This window comes from Loxodonta africana, chromosome 12 (assembly GCF_030014295.1).
Source record: "Loxodonta africana isolate mLoxAfr1 chromosome 12, mLoxAfr1.hap2, whole genome shotgun sequence".
Taxonomy (NCBI): Eukaryota; Metazoa; Chordata; class Mammalia; order Proboscidea; family Elephantidae; genus Loxodonta; species Loxodonta africana.
Window position 1 is genome coordinate 9,629,090 of NC_087353.1, and position 16,136 is coordinate 9,645,225.

Here is a 16,136-nt window from a genome sequence, read left to right on the forward strand (position 1 = left end):
CTTCTACATATTCAGAGAATGATCTCACAATTAAAAAAGCAATATTTTTTCCACAGTAGAATGAAACTAATTAATAAGAAGGTAAGTTTTACTTTTTAATTTTGATATGAACTAATATTTTATAGAATAAAATTATTTTATCAAACTTTTTTTTCCTGATAGTCAAATTTTCCCCGTTGGGCTAGCAGGAACTCCATTAAAGTTGGCGCCTGCATCCTTTCAACACTGTTCCCCAGAACTGAAATTTTATGCAATCTGGGAAGAGATTTTCCAGGCCCATGTTTTTTGAACTCACCTTGAAGGTTTTGTGCCCCAAATCACAGAAACAGGTGGTTTTTTTGTTTGTTTTTTGTTTTTACCTTAGGAAGCTTGATTCCTTATATTGGAGCACAGTGTTAGAGATTAAAATCTGTTTTCGTGATGCATTTGAAATGGTTCTTCCTCATTGTTAGGATAATGCGGAAGCGCTGACAGGAGTTTTGAAAAAGAACATATTTAAGATACATGAGTTCACATTGAGAATACTGACTTAGACCTTTCACGTTCCACAACTTGGTTAAATCTTTCAACCTTTCATCAGTACTATGATAGATTGTTTTACGTTTTCGATTAACTGTTGACTAAAGCCAATTTTGAAGGCCCCTGGTGGCTCAAACCGTTAAGCACACCACTGTTAGCTGAAATGTTGGCAGTTGGAACCCACCCAGAGGTTCCTCAGAAGACAGGCCTGGCGACCTGCTCCCGAAAGGTCAAGGCCTTGAAAACCCTCTGGAGCAGTTCTACTCTGCACACAAGGGGTCACCATGACTCTGAATCAACTCCACAACAACAACAAAACTAAATTAGCTACTTTCTCTGTTCTACCTAGCAATACAAAGTGGATTTGAGTCATAACTGTAATGTTAATACAAACAAGGAGGACCCCAGCATAGACAACGGTGTCTAGCATTCAGTGCCGGGGGAGGCCAGCCTCTGAGAACAGCCCACTGTTCAGGTGCTGTTGTCTCTCTTGTCTGTTGCTGCTCTTTGCCATTTGTAAGAATTTTTATCCTGTTGAGAATAAACACTTGCCTGATGTATTCTTTAGTCATTTTGTTTAAGTTAATTTTAATTAGAATATGGTGTCTTGACTGGCAGTTCTTGGTGACTGTGGTCAAGTAGTGTTTCTTTGGTGCTATCAACATTTAGTTACTGGAGATGTGGGGCTCTCTCTTTTGTCAGCAGAAAAACGCAATTTAAGCTCCATGGTCTTGCAGAGGAGTTTCATTCCACTGTGCCCGAGCCAGAAAGTGAGGGCTCAGTGTGTGCTGACGTGCACAAGCTTCATAGTGTTTTGGGCAAGTCCATTTTGTCTGCCATTTTATCAGAATTACATTCTAGTGATATTATTTGAAATAACACATCTTTAAAGTGAACATTTTTAAAAAGAGTCATAAATTTAGGACAAACTATCAGTTTGCCTTCATGTGAAGTCTCAGAGAAATGACCGTGTTGATCACGTTCTTAAAGTTCACACATTTATGACAATCCAGTTGACTAATTTACTTAGTCCTTAAAACAAACAAACTCTGCACTTGATTTGAAAGATATTTATTTTCACATACTTTCTAGGCTAACACCTTTTCTCCAAACTGTTGTATATATTCTCTCACTAAGTTTTAATGTAGTCTGTTCTACATTATTTTATAAAATAGCAAGTCTAATTGTAAAACTATTTAAAATTTTGAACATCTTAATTAAAATAAAAAGAAAATTTATTTAAACAGATAATATCCTAATATAATATATATTTTGACATTTTATTTGGGGCTTTAGGCCACACTAATATGTTTCACAGTTACACAAGAATACAGGTATAGTAAGATCCATAGGGAAGTTGTATAGGAAATAGACATTCTTTAACAATATCCTGGAATTGAGTTTACAGAGTGCATCCTTTCAGATAACCCTAGCTGCTGTTATTTCAACATCAGGCAAATTATCTGGAAAGATAAAAATTCCGTCTTGATGGCAGCATCTGGGAAATTATATTTTTACATGAAAATATTGGTAAAAAGAATGTAAGCATTTTTCGATAATCAAATTCCCTTTTTGAGCTGTAATTCTAGTTCTAGGTTTTCAGTCATAGGGGCAATGTTAAGTAGCAATTAACACCAAATTTCAAAGTTATATCACTCATTATACGAGTTATTCAGCCTCCTCTGCGATCCAGTTTTCTTTTGTGAAAAAAAAGGATAATAATAATACCTAACTCACAGGGTTGTATGTGGTCTAAATGAATCAGTTCATACGAAGTGCTGAGTGTTTATCACATAAGACCTGCTCATTAATCATTAGTTATTATTAATCCAAATAGATAATAAGATACAATTCTGTTAATATTAAGAATTATTTAAAATATTATCATTTTTGTAATATTACATAGACACGTTTGGATCAATATTTATTACGTGTCAGATAAAAAAAAAACTAATTTTCCAGAAGGAATAAATGATTTCTATTGTAATAGTTGTTTGCAAACCACAAATACATTATTTTTACATAGGCTCAAATAACACTATACCCGTTGGCCATTGAGTCAATTGTGACTCATAGCGACCCTATAGGACAGAGCAGAACTGCCCCATAAGTTTTCCAAGGGGCAGCTGGTGAATTCGAACTGCCAACCTTTGGTTAGCAGCTGAACTAATTAATTTGTCTTGGAAAAGCAAAACCAAAAAAAAAAAAAAAAACCAAACCCGTTGCCGTCAAGTTGATTCCAACTCATAGCGACCTTATAGGACAGAGTGGAACTGCCTCATAGAGTTTCCAAGGAGCACCTGGTGGATTCAAACTGCTGACCTTTTGGTTAGCAGCTGTAGCACTTAACCACTACACCTCCGGGGGTTCCTGGAAAGGCAAGTGTAGCAGAAATTGAAAACATTACTCATTGTTGCTTTTTTGTACCATTTAGAACGTTTACATGGATTAAAATACATTATACTCTGTTTCAAATTTATTTTCTGATATTATGACAGGTATACCATAGAGATAAACTAGAATTACTTTGCAGACAAAATTCACAAACCTAGTTTAATTTGACCCAATGGCTTATTTTATTTAGGAGCGTTATTTAAATTTGTAAATTAAAATCAAATTTTCATGATTTTATTTTATCCCAGATTTTTACCTTTTTAGTTCATACTTTTGGACTAAAAGAGCACCTTAAATGGAGAATATTTCAAGAATGTATTTGGCACAAATTTTTAGTTTTTATTCAGTAAGTGACTCTCTTTCCTGCTTCTTTCCACGTAGCCAAAATTGGCTAAAAATATTGACTCTGAACCAAAAAAATTTAAAAGGATTAACATTTTTTCTTATTTTTAAACTTTAAGCATTAATAACTTTATTAATAATTGTATGTAATTGCATGGCATATGGTCATTTGAATATTTTTGTTTCTTATAACTGGCTAATTTAAACTTAGCGACACTTTCAAATATATGTATTTGTTTTCGGTCAGCCAGCTACGTATTTGTGGTCTTTGTTTTTGTTTGTTTAGTTTGTTTGTTTTTATTTCTTAAGCTACAGTTAGATCTGAAACACAAGTAAAGTTATGAGAAATTTTTGATACCACTTGAACTAAACTATCTCAAGACCATTTCAAGTCAGACTATTCAAGAGCCATCATCCATGATCATGCTGGAAATGATAAACGTTTAGATCACATTAAACCAAAATAGCTCTCAGAGGTCAGGATAGATGCCACAAACAGAGAGGAAGAGGAAAGAAACCAAACAAATGAAGAAAGAAAAAACCCTTGGGCATTGGTATTTTTAATGCCTAAATGACTAGAAAGGAGGGTGAGGAAGGGTTGAACTTTCTTTTGTAAATTCTTTAAATGCTGAACCCAAACAGTATCTGTAAGCTTCAGAACTGAGGGAACTTGTATGTTTATTTTTCTTCACAGCAAGAAAAGGAGAGTAGAAGGGAAGAAAAAGAAAACTAAATTGCCCAGCATTTACTCATTACATTACAATTAAATGATATTTTCTGTTCTTCATACTCCTGTCTTCTAGTCAGCTGAGAATTGGCACATTTTCTTTAAGGATTTGATCTTTTCATTTTCTTCAAAAACTTGAGAACTTTTATGCAGGTGCTTTGCTATTTACCCAGATTGCTACTGGCATTTTAATTTCATTACTTCAGAATTTATAACATTATATTTGTCTGCACAGCAGAATTATGCAGCAGTTCCTTGGAGGCCTTATTCTTCCCATTCCCTCAGTATTTTCACACCAGGGTTCTTCAGAATAAAGAACTTTCCACACTGGAGGCATGTCATGAGCAGTCAGCCCTGGGGACTTCCTAATTTTCTCAAACGAAAGTCTCTGGGTGGCTTTCTAACTCATTTCAAAATAGAAAATGCATTTATTAAGTTGTTCAAGACTATATCATGGTCTATGAAAATTTTAATGAAGGAATATTTTAATAAAAACAAATTTCCCTTAAGTCACACATTATTCTATACAGGATGTGGAGTAGGAGTGCATCATAAATAGACCCCCTGTCTTAGTTACCTAGAGCAGCTATAACAGAAATACCATAAGTGGATGGCTTTAACAAACAGAAGTTTATTCTCTCACAGTCTGGGAGGCTAGAAGTCCAAATTCAGAATGTCAGCTCCTGGAAAAGGCTTTCTCTTGCTATCAGATCTGGGGGAAGGTCCTTGTCACCAATCTTCCCCTTGTCTAGGAGCTTCTCAGCACAGGAGCCTCAGGCTCAAATGACATGCTCTGCTCCCGATGCTTTTTTCTTGGTGGCATGAGGCCCCATCTCTCTGCTTCCTTCTCTCTCCTTTTATCTCTTGTTAGATAAAAGATGATACAGGCCATGCCCCAAGGAAACTCTCCTTACGTTGGATCAGGGCTGTGACTTGTTGCATCCCATCCTAATCCTCTTTAACATAACCTAATCTTACCTTGTTAACCCCAGGCAGAGATTAGGATTAACAACACATAGGAAAATCACATCAGATTACAAAATGTGGGACAACCCCATAATACTAGGGATCGTGGCCTAGACAAGTTAACACATATGTTGGGGGAACTATTCAATCCATAATGCTCCTACAGCAGACTTCATTTTAATCTAATTAATCCTCAATTTTTACAGAAAAAAAAAATGTTACATCTTGAACAGAGAGCAGTTTCCCTACCTCGCAGTTCAGCTACCTTGGCACTTATACATCTGTTGGATCTGCATTAACTCTTTGGTTCATTGTTTCCCAATAACTTGTTTTCCTTGCAGTCTGGTGGTGATGTCTGACCATCTTAAGAGCAGTAGACTTCATTTTGTCTCCACACTGAAGAAATAGACCACTCTACTCTGAAAAATATCATCTAGATAAAATTATTTAAAAAAAAAAATTTTTTTTTGAATTATTTTTAATTAGGATTAAAAAAAAAGGATTAGGGAATTAAATTTGGGAGTGGTCTGTTTTCTTGCACTTCTGTAGGATCTCAGCCGTAGATATTATTTATTAATAAAACAGTGTCATGCTGTATTTTAGCTTTAGAAACCCACCAGGAGTGGCTTCATTTAAGTTCCGTTACAGTGAGTAAGGTTGGTTACACTGAGTGATTAACAATATGTGTAAATTTCAACTATCATTTTCTCCTTTATACTAGACAAGTTTAATGACTTTTCACAATTACCTAAAGTTTGTTTTGCCAGAATTGATGTAACCTGAAAGCACTGAGATTTTGATTTTGTGTAGGTGCATATGGACTGTGAGACAGACCAATTGGACAGCAAGAAAAACCTTAGCTGTAGAAGTTATTATGTAAAAATTTCTGAGGTTTTTAGTCTCTAACACAACATGTAGGTACTTAATAAATGTCATCTCTTCATATTCTAGATTATTATTATTTGTTAGGCCTCATTTTGGCATTGCCAACTACTAATCGAAGAGCCAAAACCTAGGATGGATTGCTAGTATTCTCTGAGTAGCCTCAATGGAATATCTCAGGGTCCACTGTGAACCTACTAGTTAAGGTCTCAGCACTTAATAACTATGATTAAATACTGAAATATGTATTTTGAAAAATATTTTGTCAAATGACAAAATACTTCTATAGAAATATCTAAAATATTTCTGATATATAAATATGTAAAATCTAGACCACAAACTAGTTTTCCTTTATGCTTGAAAGAATACATGGTTAAAAGTATCACGTGTCTGGAAGCTAGAATCCCTTTTTACTCAATTGTATTTACAAAAATTCCATTCAGCTTAATCTAGACCATTTCAATCCATATATTCACTTGTTAATTGATTAGAAGAACTTAAATTGAGCTGCTTCTATGTGCCTGGCACTTGTACCAGAAGCCCAAGGATAAAAAAGAAAAACAGAAAAGCAAATATATATGTGACCTCTAACAGTGATAAGTATTTATAAGGAAAATCTACAAGGAGTTATGAGAAACCAGAGTTGAAAAATCTAATTTTGGATGGGGGTTAAGGAAAAGCATCACTGAGTAAAATGACCTTTGGGGATGGCCTGAGGAATAATTAGAGGTTAACCAGGCAATGAATATGGGGATGACCATTTCAGAGAGAGGACATGGTTTATACCAACGTACCAAGGCAGGCACGATTATCGTGCTTTTGCAAATCTACAAGGCTAAGTAGCTTGGAGCACAATAAACAAGTAGAGACAGGCTGGAAAAAATCATGTAGCCTTGGAGGCCACATCAAAAGTTTTATCTTAAGAAAAGTGGGAGGCGACTGGCAGGTTTTAACTGTGGGAGGGATGTGATGTGGTTTGTATTTTAAGAAATCGCTATGACCCCAACACGGAAATCATGGCCCAAAGTGAAGAGAAAAAGTACATTGCTCGGTTAGAAGGCTGATCCAATAGCCAGATAAGGGCTAGTGGAAGTTTGTACTAAAACCATGTCTATAAGCATTTAGATGGATTAGAGGAAACCCTGGTGGTGTAGTGGTTAAGTGCTATGGCTGCTAACCAAAAGATGGGCAGTTCGAAACTAGCAGGTACTCCTTGGAAACTCTGTGGTGCAGCTCTTCTCTTCCCTATAGGGTCAGTATAAGCCAGAATTGACTCAACAGCAATGTGTTTTGGGATTTTTTAGGATATGATATTGCTGAGCCTGTAGAGATTTCATCTCTTCTCGGCTTCTTTTATGAATATCAATAAAGGAATTAAAAATTTATTTTAGGGAATATTGGAGCAAAGAATACATTTATTTGTGTTCTATAAATAAATATTTGTATTTTACAAATTAAGGTCTTTATAATTATGTTTAGGGAGAAAATTAGTTTTACAGAGAAAGTCAATCTTCTTAACATCATTTGAGATAGAATGGTCACCTTTGTATGTTATGTGTATCATGAGTTGGGATCGACTCTACAGCTACGGGTTTAGGTTTTTTTGGGGGGGGTATGCTCCTTTTGGCAGTTACTTTTCACTTTATATTCATTCTTTCATTTATCCAACAAGCATTTATTGAGTGTCTCCTAGAAACCAGGTACTGGGCTGAGGCCCTGGAGATGCATTAGTGAACCAGCCAAGTCCCACTGATCTAAAAAGCATAGAGGCCGGTGGAAGCAGCCGACAGGGCCTGCAGGGTTATACATGGTTGGTAAGTGCTGCGGTGTGAATAAGTGTACATAACATGGGAGCACAAGAGCATAGCATCTAACCAGGCCCTGGGAGAGCAGGCACAAACAGCTCCAGGGGGCTGCGTCTGTAGTAAGAGCTGAGGAACCAGGATTCATACAGGCCAGGTAGTCAGGAGGGGAGAGGATTCTAGGCCGGCACACATCAAAGACAGAGATCTGGAGATACCTTTTAAAATTAGATCAGACAAGATGTAAACTTGCAACAATTACACATACACACACAATTATAGGTTTGCATATAATAAATATATTAATTTTTTAAAAAATGAATACATCACTATCTCAAGTCTTACTACTCCATAGTTGAATGTTCGGAACCAAACAAGTTCAGATAATGTAGAATTTCTTGCCATCTGGGCTAACTTTTCATACATGTATATGTATACATGTATATATACATATGCATATATATGGGCTAACTTTTCATATACATACATATATATGTATTTTACCCTCTCAGAGGTGCCTCAGAAGAAAGGCCTGGCAATTTGCTTCCAAAAGTTTGCAACTTTGAAAACTGTGGCGTGCACTTTTACTTGGCACACATGAGGTCACTGTGAGTCAGAATTAACTCGTAGGCAACTGGTTAGGTACTCGGCTGCTAGCTGGAGGGTCAGTGGTTTGAACTCACCATCTGCTCTATATGAGAAAGGACCTGGCGATCTGCTCCCATAAAGATTACAGCCTCAGAGACCCTATGGGCTCCAATGTATAGTATATAGTGCTTTTATTATACTATGTGTAATTTTGGAGCCCTGGAGGCACAGTGGTTAAGAGCTTGGCTGCTAACCAAAATGTCAGCAGTTCGAATCCACCAGCCGCTCTTTGGAAACCCTATGGAGCAGCAGTTCTACAGTGTCCTGTAGGATCACTGTGAGTCCAAATCAACTCCACGGGAACTTTTTTTTTAAATGTGTAATTTTTCCTGTCCATTATACCTGATTGACTTTGAACTCCTTAAAGTCAGGTTTTTAGTACTCCCTAGGACTCACGTCAGAGCCTGATGTCCAAGTGCTTACTAAAGGTGAGTCAGGATATGGCCAGCTCTCGGATAGTTTAGGATGAGGGTGAAACAAAACACAAATGACGCCAGGGCAGGATGGGAGGAAGGGAGGCCCAAACCAAACCAAACCTGCTGCTATTGAGTGGAGTCCAACTCACAGCGACCCTTAGGACAGAGTAGAACTACCCCATAGGTTTCCAAGGAGTGCCTAGTGGATTCAAAATGTGGACCTCCTGTTTAGCAGCTGGAGCTCTTAACCACTACACCAAGAGGGTTCCCAGCATACACATACACACACATATACATGAGAAGAAGAACATACATTTTAAAAATTCAGCTTAATCACTGACTGGTCCAGTGTTGGGTAACAGCCCACTGGCAACCTGAACCCAAGGTCAGCTACATCTCCGAGAGACCGAAGAAAGACTCCGGAACCAGCGATCATGACATATGTATGGTTTATTTGGGAAGCTTACTTACGGAACCGTGGCCCAGGGCAGCAGCTGGACCAGTTTAGCGCTCCACAACAGCCTAGCAAGGGACCTAAGATTATATAGCATTCCAGCTGGAACCAAGGCTCATTGTTTTTCTCCCACGTCTGTGGGCAGTCAGTGTCCCCAGGGACTTCACGTCCAGGCCCAGATGTTTTCTTTCCTGTTGCTAAGGCATTCTTCTGCCTTGGCTGGTGGCCCAGTCACGCCACTCCTGGCCTTGTACCTTAGCCCGAGTACATCCCGAATTCATTCCCAGCATGCTTCGGGGAAGACCAAAGCTGTTTCCATTAGGAGGGGGTACCTATAGCTGAATAGCATTACCCTACATCCAGCGTTCCCAAAGTAGGAACCACTCTTAGCCACTATGCCAAAAGAGTTTCCAGAAGGGAGGCAGGGAGAAGCAAAAAGGGACAGAGATAGAGACAGAGAAAGAAATTTAAACTGTTTAAACAGCCAAATGGAGACTAGATCACTGACTGGGGTCATAAAAGCTTTCACATGGAAGTTCTTAGTATAAATGAGAATTTTATTAGTTATCCTAAAATCAGTAGCATTGCATACAGCCATTTAAGCAATATGTTGTTTGTGTTTTATTTTCAACAAGATTTAATACTTGTTAATGACTAGAAATCATGTTTACAATTAATATTAACTTTATGTGTGGCTTTTAAAGAGCATTCCAGTGTTCCAGGAATAGGTTATTATTTATCTTCCATTATTAAATAAAAGACTTACAAAATTAAATCAGACCTGTATGAAGGCAAAAATGAATGAAATTGGTTTACATTTTGTGCAAATTTATTCAGTCTTATTGAAAGGAATTATCTCGCTGCATCTACGAAATTAGAAAGGTTAGCTGGGAATAATGAAGTCGAGATCATATTCATACTTTACAAGGTTTTTCTTTCTTTTTTCCCCCCTTTTATATTCTAGGCACAATATCTTTAATTAAAGCAATCTGTGTAAATTTGTTCAGGAGAGAAAGGGGAAAATGTTAAGTGACTTCAGGAATTTTTATTTTATTGTCTGTGTCAACTTAATGAAAAACGTGGATCAGGCTTTCGCAGCAATGTAATGAACTCCTTCGTTAGTAGGAGGTCGCATTTGTATTCTGTATGAAACAAGTCTTCTGTGTCCGGAAAGTAACTCTCTCAATGTGCTTCAAATTAGTAGCAATCTATTTCGCTTTATTGGGTGGCTGCCTCTTGTTATACTGTTGGCATAGCAATTTCTCTCACATACATACAAGCATACACACAACAATTTAGTATTTCAGTTGGTACAAAGACGATGTTTAAACAACTGCCTTAATAAATTATGATGTCATTTAAAGGCTTTCTTAACACTTGCCACTTTTGCAACCCTGCAGCTGACCAAACAGGAATGTTGTTCATAGGAGATGCGGTTATTCAGGTCAGTATTTCGACTATTAATATGTATTTTTTTGTGTGTTTTTATTTTGCACTTACATTACTCATTAATTACCCTCAAATTTCTCAATTTGTCATCTATTCAGGTGAATGGCATTAATGTAGAACACGCAACACACGAAGAAGTGGTGAGTCTACTGGATTTTATAGTTTTGTTCTGTTTATTCCAAATATTCTTTCATTCAAATTATTTTCCTCTTTAAATTTATGTCATTAAATGCCTTCCTAGATACGGGATTAGAATTGCTTAATTGATTTAGTAAAGCTTTAATGTTTAGAAGAGCTTAAGTGGTTTAGTAAATCATTTTTTAAAATGACCTTTATGAAATGCCTACTAGGTGTTATATACTACACTTGGCACTTTACAAATGTTAAGGTAATGGATCTTCACAAATGTTACGTAAGGTAAATTTTATTATCCTTATTTTAAATATGAATATTTGAAATTCAGGAAGTATTCCACTCCACCTAGATTACCTGGATAATTGTTGGCAGTGCTAAAAATAGAATGTCAGAAGTTTTCCATACACTCTTTCCAGTGCCACCTAAACTTCAGTGACATGATGCATTAATAGTGGTGTCATACAGTGGCTTAAACTCAGAAGCTTTGAATGTAAGATACATAGCTTGGAAGGTGTGAGTTGGTACTCAAAATTTGATTATTACATAAGGTGATGATGTCAATATTTGAGTCATTCCTTCCATGAAAAAGTACTTTTTATAAGTGTCATGTCATGTCATTTGATACAAATAAAAATAAAACATCTAGCCTTGAATAATTAATTTTGATAATTAGGCAAAGAGAAGCCCTACAGTATAATATTACAATGTGGCTGGATACCATACAAATATATGAGCAAAGAGTACCTAGCTTTGTCTGTGGATTGAGGGCAAAGGGGCAAAGTTGGAGATGCTAGTTAAGCTGGATCTTGGAGAATAAGATGTAGAAAGAAAGACATGGAAGGCCAGGTAGAACTGCAGTATGAGCTGGGGCATGAATATGGAGAATGGCGTGTAAGGCTAGGAAAGTGAGGAGGGGTAGAGATGGAACAAAACTATAGTCTCTTTTAGAGTACTTAACAAGAAGCTTTAGTCTGTGCGTTACAGCAAAATTAAAGCATAATTGAAATCTGTTAACATCTTCTGTAAAGATGAATAGGTATGCACGCTTGCATGCACTTGTTGGTTGTTGTTGTTGTTAAGTGCCTTCAGGTCAGCTCTAGTTCATAGCAACCCTGTGTACAACAGAAGGAAACGCTGTATGATCCTGTGCCATCCTCAAAATTGTTACTATTTTTGAGCACATTTTTGCAGCCACTGTGCCAGTCCATCTCATCAAGGGTCTTCCTCTTTTTCACCCAAACCCACTACCCACTGCCGTTGAGTCAATTCTGACTCATAGCGACCCTATAGGACAGAGTAGAACTGCCCCATAGACTTTCCAAGGAGCGCCTGACAGATTTGAACTGCAGACCCTTTGGTTAGCAGCCTTATCATTTAACCGCTTTGCCACGAGGGTTTCCTTAACCCTCTATTTTACCAAGCATGATGTCCTCCTTCAGTGACTGGTCTCTTCTGATAACGTGTTTAAATTACGGGAGAGGAAGTCTTGCCATCCTTGCTTCTGATGGGCATTCTGGCTGTACTTCTTCCGAGACAGGTTTGTTCATTCTTCTGGCAGTCCATGGTATATTCTATATTCTTCACCAACACGATAATTCAGAGCAGCAATTCTTCTTCATTCTTCTTTATTCACAGTCCAGCTTTCTCATGCATATGAGACAATTTAAGATACTATGGCTTGAGTCAAGTGAACCTTAGCCCTCCAGGTGACATCTTTGCTTTTTTGTTAACACTTTAAAGAGGTCTTTATTTTTGGAGTGGTTTATTTTATTTTGAATTCTAAATAAAGACTTATAGCCAAAAGTACCAAAAAGTCATCATATCTGAATAACATTGAATTTCCATGAAGCCAATATATCACATATCTAGTAGTTTGTTACTAAATGAAATTACTTCATGTGTGCTATTACTTTATTAATGTGTTTCTTCATTTGAGATATATTTATTGATCTTTTAATATGTGCCAGGCCTAGGACGAAGATTTACAAATGGGATAAACATATTCCTTGACCTCAAGGAACTTACAGTTTTAGTTTTAGATTTATGTTCCAATACATAGAGTGTTCTTATCTATTGGATTTCTAAGCTTTGCAATACTTATGTTAGTTTTCCAATTTCTGCAAAAGTTTGCTTTCCTACGGTACAAAACAACTTAATAATTGAAAGAGACATGCATACATAATAACTTCCAAAGTAAAATAAATTCATCGAAGAGACAGATTTTTTGAGCAAATGATGTGTGAACGTTGAAAGCAGAGCTATTACAATATTTAACTGATTGTAATATTCTTTTTGAACCAAATTAGCAAATTAAACATCCAGATTCTTATGAGACTATACAAAGAAACGATTGGTGCACTATTAAGAAGATATGTAATCTCAATTTTTCAGATTCATAAAGTTCACAAAAGTAAAACCACCCCTTTATTTTTCAAAGTAAATTGTAATTTCAGTTAACTCTGAAAGAAAAATGTCAGCTCTGCTCGATGTAAAAGATCCTTTTTAACATAAAAGTTAATTTTAAGACTCACATTCACAAAATGAATTTTAATCACTCTGTGCTATCTGGAAAGCCCAGTGATGTAGTGGTTAAGTGCTACGGCTGCTCACCAAAGGGTCGGCTGTTCGAATCCACCAGGCGCTTCTTGGACTCAATATGGGGCAGTTCTACTCTGTCCTATATGGTCACTACGAGTTGGAATCGACTCAAAGGCAAAGGTTTTTTTTTTTATTTATGTGCTACCTACTGCTTTTGGAAAGTTTTTCTCCATCAGGGTAATAAAAATATGTACTTCATTTCCCCTTTTTAATAAATCTGTGTACCTTTGTCTACACTGATACATAATAGTGTTAGCTGTGGCATAGAGTATATTATCCTTAAGTTTACTGGGCAGATTCTGATACATGTCACCATTGAGAGAAAAAGGGACATTGCTAATCATCACACAGCTTGACATAAACATGACTGGGTTTGAGACGCATCATGAGGTAGTGGGTGAGGAAGCTGCTGGTTCCCGCTGGATGATCCTTCTGCAGAGTTGATGAAGTGTGGGCCCAGCCCAGCTCTCTCACAGTAAAGGGCACTACACACTATTTTGCTGCCTTTTCCAAGATTCTTCAAATTTCCAAGCTTTTCAAGAACTCAAAATGACAGTCTAGTCAGTCTCAGACAGGATTTGTATTCTGTCCTTTAATGACCTTCGGGAAATCTAAGAATGATAAGCTTTATGGAATTTCCCTTCATTTTTCTATAATCCAGTCTGAAATCAGAGAAAGACATCTCAAATGTTAACCTAAGATATTGTAATAGGATATTACTTCTGGTCTAATTTCTTAGTCTAGCTCCTTAGGTTCTATGAAAACCACTGATAAAAATAGCCCTGGGTTTAAATATACTACTAACTCGTTTCATGGGGTGTTAGCCTCCTTTATAAATTTAAATTAATCTCTCTTTTCATGTACATTTTAATCATCTAAAGCAGCTTATAGTTATCACTAAAATACCATGACAGATCCTACCTTCAGGTCAAGTGATTCTGAACTTAAGAACTTTTAGAAATAAAGTTGATCACAGTGTTTTTTTTTTTTAAAAAAAAGGCATGGCCTCTGAGTGCAGAAAGGAACCTTACAGATTACTCATCTGAGCAGAAAGTCAGTTCCACCATCCCTGTTTATGGAAACTCACTCTGACGTTTCACTCAGGACACCACAAAGCACCTCACTCCACTTTAACAGCTACGTTTCTTAGAAGGGTTTTCTTGCTGTTGAGCTGAAACTTGCATTCCTGTTACTCCACGAGCATTCATTTAATGAATATTTATGGCACGTCTATTACGCTTAATACTAAAACCAGTATATCATCGCCATGTGTGGTCTCTGTCTTCAAGGATGAGTATAGTCTAATAAGGAAAAGGTAAATTATTTTCAAAAATATTATACTAAAATTGGAAAATAGGGACACTTTAAAAGACGTACAAATAAATCATTGTTGGGGCAGAAAGGGGGGAGTCACTTTTTAGGCTTGCTCTGCCTCTGGTATCTGGATCATAGAAAACAACTTGAATTCCTCTTCCTCATGACAGCATCTCACATATTTTAATATGTTTTCTCTCTCCTTCCTCCTCATCAAAGTTCTTTTAATCACTGCCCATGTGAGAAAGTATCCAGAACCTTGGCCCTCATAAACTGACAAGAGATTGTAACATTTCCCAACTTTGTTGTAAGGGACATTAGTGTTAGATGAAGATGCAGGCTAAAATTAGTTTAAATACTAACAAAAAGTAATTTCTTAGGCATAGCTGGCAAATTGTTCAAAGAAGCGATTATCAACCCCTTTTGTACAGTAGATTCCCCGAGCAGCAGCATTTTATCTTGAACACCCCCCACAGAGATTTCAATACATAATGTTGGTTCAGCACCACTTCTCACTAATTCCCAGACTTTTAAATTAGTAAAACTCCATGTTGTGGGAAAGGAAAATGAAACAACTAATAAAACCATAGGTCTGGGTCACGGGAGAGGTCTCGGTGTAGCAGTAGTAGGTGTCGTGGGAACATAAGATGCTCATGCAGCTTACTTCTTCTGTTAAGGCCTGGTCAAGCCCAATCTTGTAGATACAACTCCCATTTGTTGATGGAGATGCACATGCCTGATTTTTATGGCTTTGTGGAATAGATAATATTCAAGTCTTGACTGATAGCTAGCTATGTTATATTATAACTTGTTGACCCATGGTCAAGTGTTCAAATTATCAGAGGCCAGTAACTAGTTAGGAACTTTTCCAAGAAGAGAATATTTATTAGCAGAAGTTGACATGGCCATGGCTTTGTTCCCAAACCTTAAGGGCTTGCATGTGGTTGTCCTATTAGGTTCTTCCAGAAGCTACGTAGAGCATACCTGTCTGCTGTAGATGCTTTAAGTGCCTTCAGATCTTTGAATCATGTGGTCAAATTGATAGATAGCAGCTTGTAAGATGGCAGCATGAATATACTTCAATGCCTTCTCAAAACTGGTAGCATTGTAGATTGTTTAATAAATGGGAAAGATCAGCATGACCATATACAGTATATGTTCCCACCAGGATCCAAAGACACCATCAGAAATTTTGCTGCTTTCTTAGTTGTAGGGGGTGCAACATGAAGCAGCTTGTCCTTCAACTTGTAGAAGACTTGATATACCTCAGACCTCGAGATACCTAAATACTTCACTGAGGTTTCAGGCTTGTATATACTTGTAGAGTTCATTTCTCTTTCTGCCACATCTGTGCCTTACCAAATTGTGTAGGTTATTGCCTTTCTTTCCAAGCCGAATCAAGATGATGTCGCCAGTACGCTAAGCCAACATGGTCTCCTGCTGAATAGTGAGATGATCAATTTTCCTGTAGAATAGAGAGATGGAGGAGA

General features: G+C 37.0%; 1 protein-coding gene across 1 annotated transcript in view; it reads left to right on the forward strand.

Moving 5' to 3' along the window:
• The window catches only part of SNTG2 (syntrophin gamma 2), a 312,764-nt gene that overhangs the window by 45,130 nt on the left and 251,498 nt on the right, over positions 1-16,136 (forward strand). The window contains exons 4-5 of the mRNA XM_023550388.2: positions 10,551-10,594; positions 10,698-10,739. Of these exons, the coding sequence (XP_023406156.1) occupies positions 10,551-10,594; positions 10,698-10,739 (86 nt within the window). The remainder of the gene's footprint in view (positions 1-10,550; positions 10,595-10,697; positions 10,740-16,136) is intronic.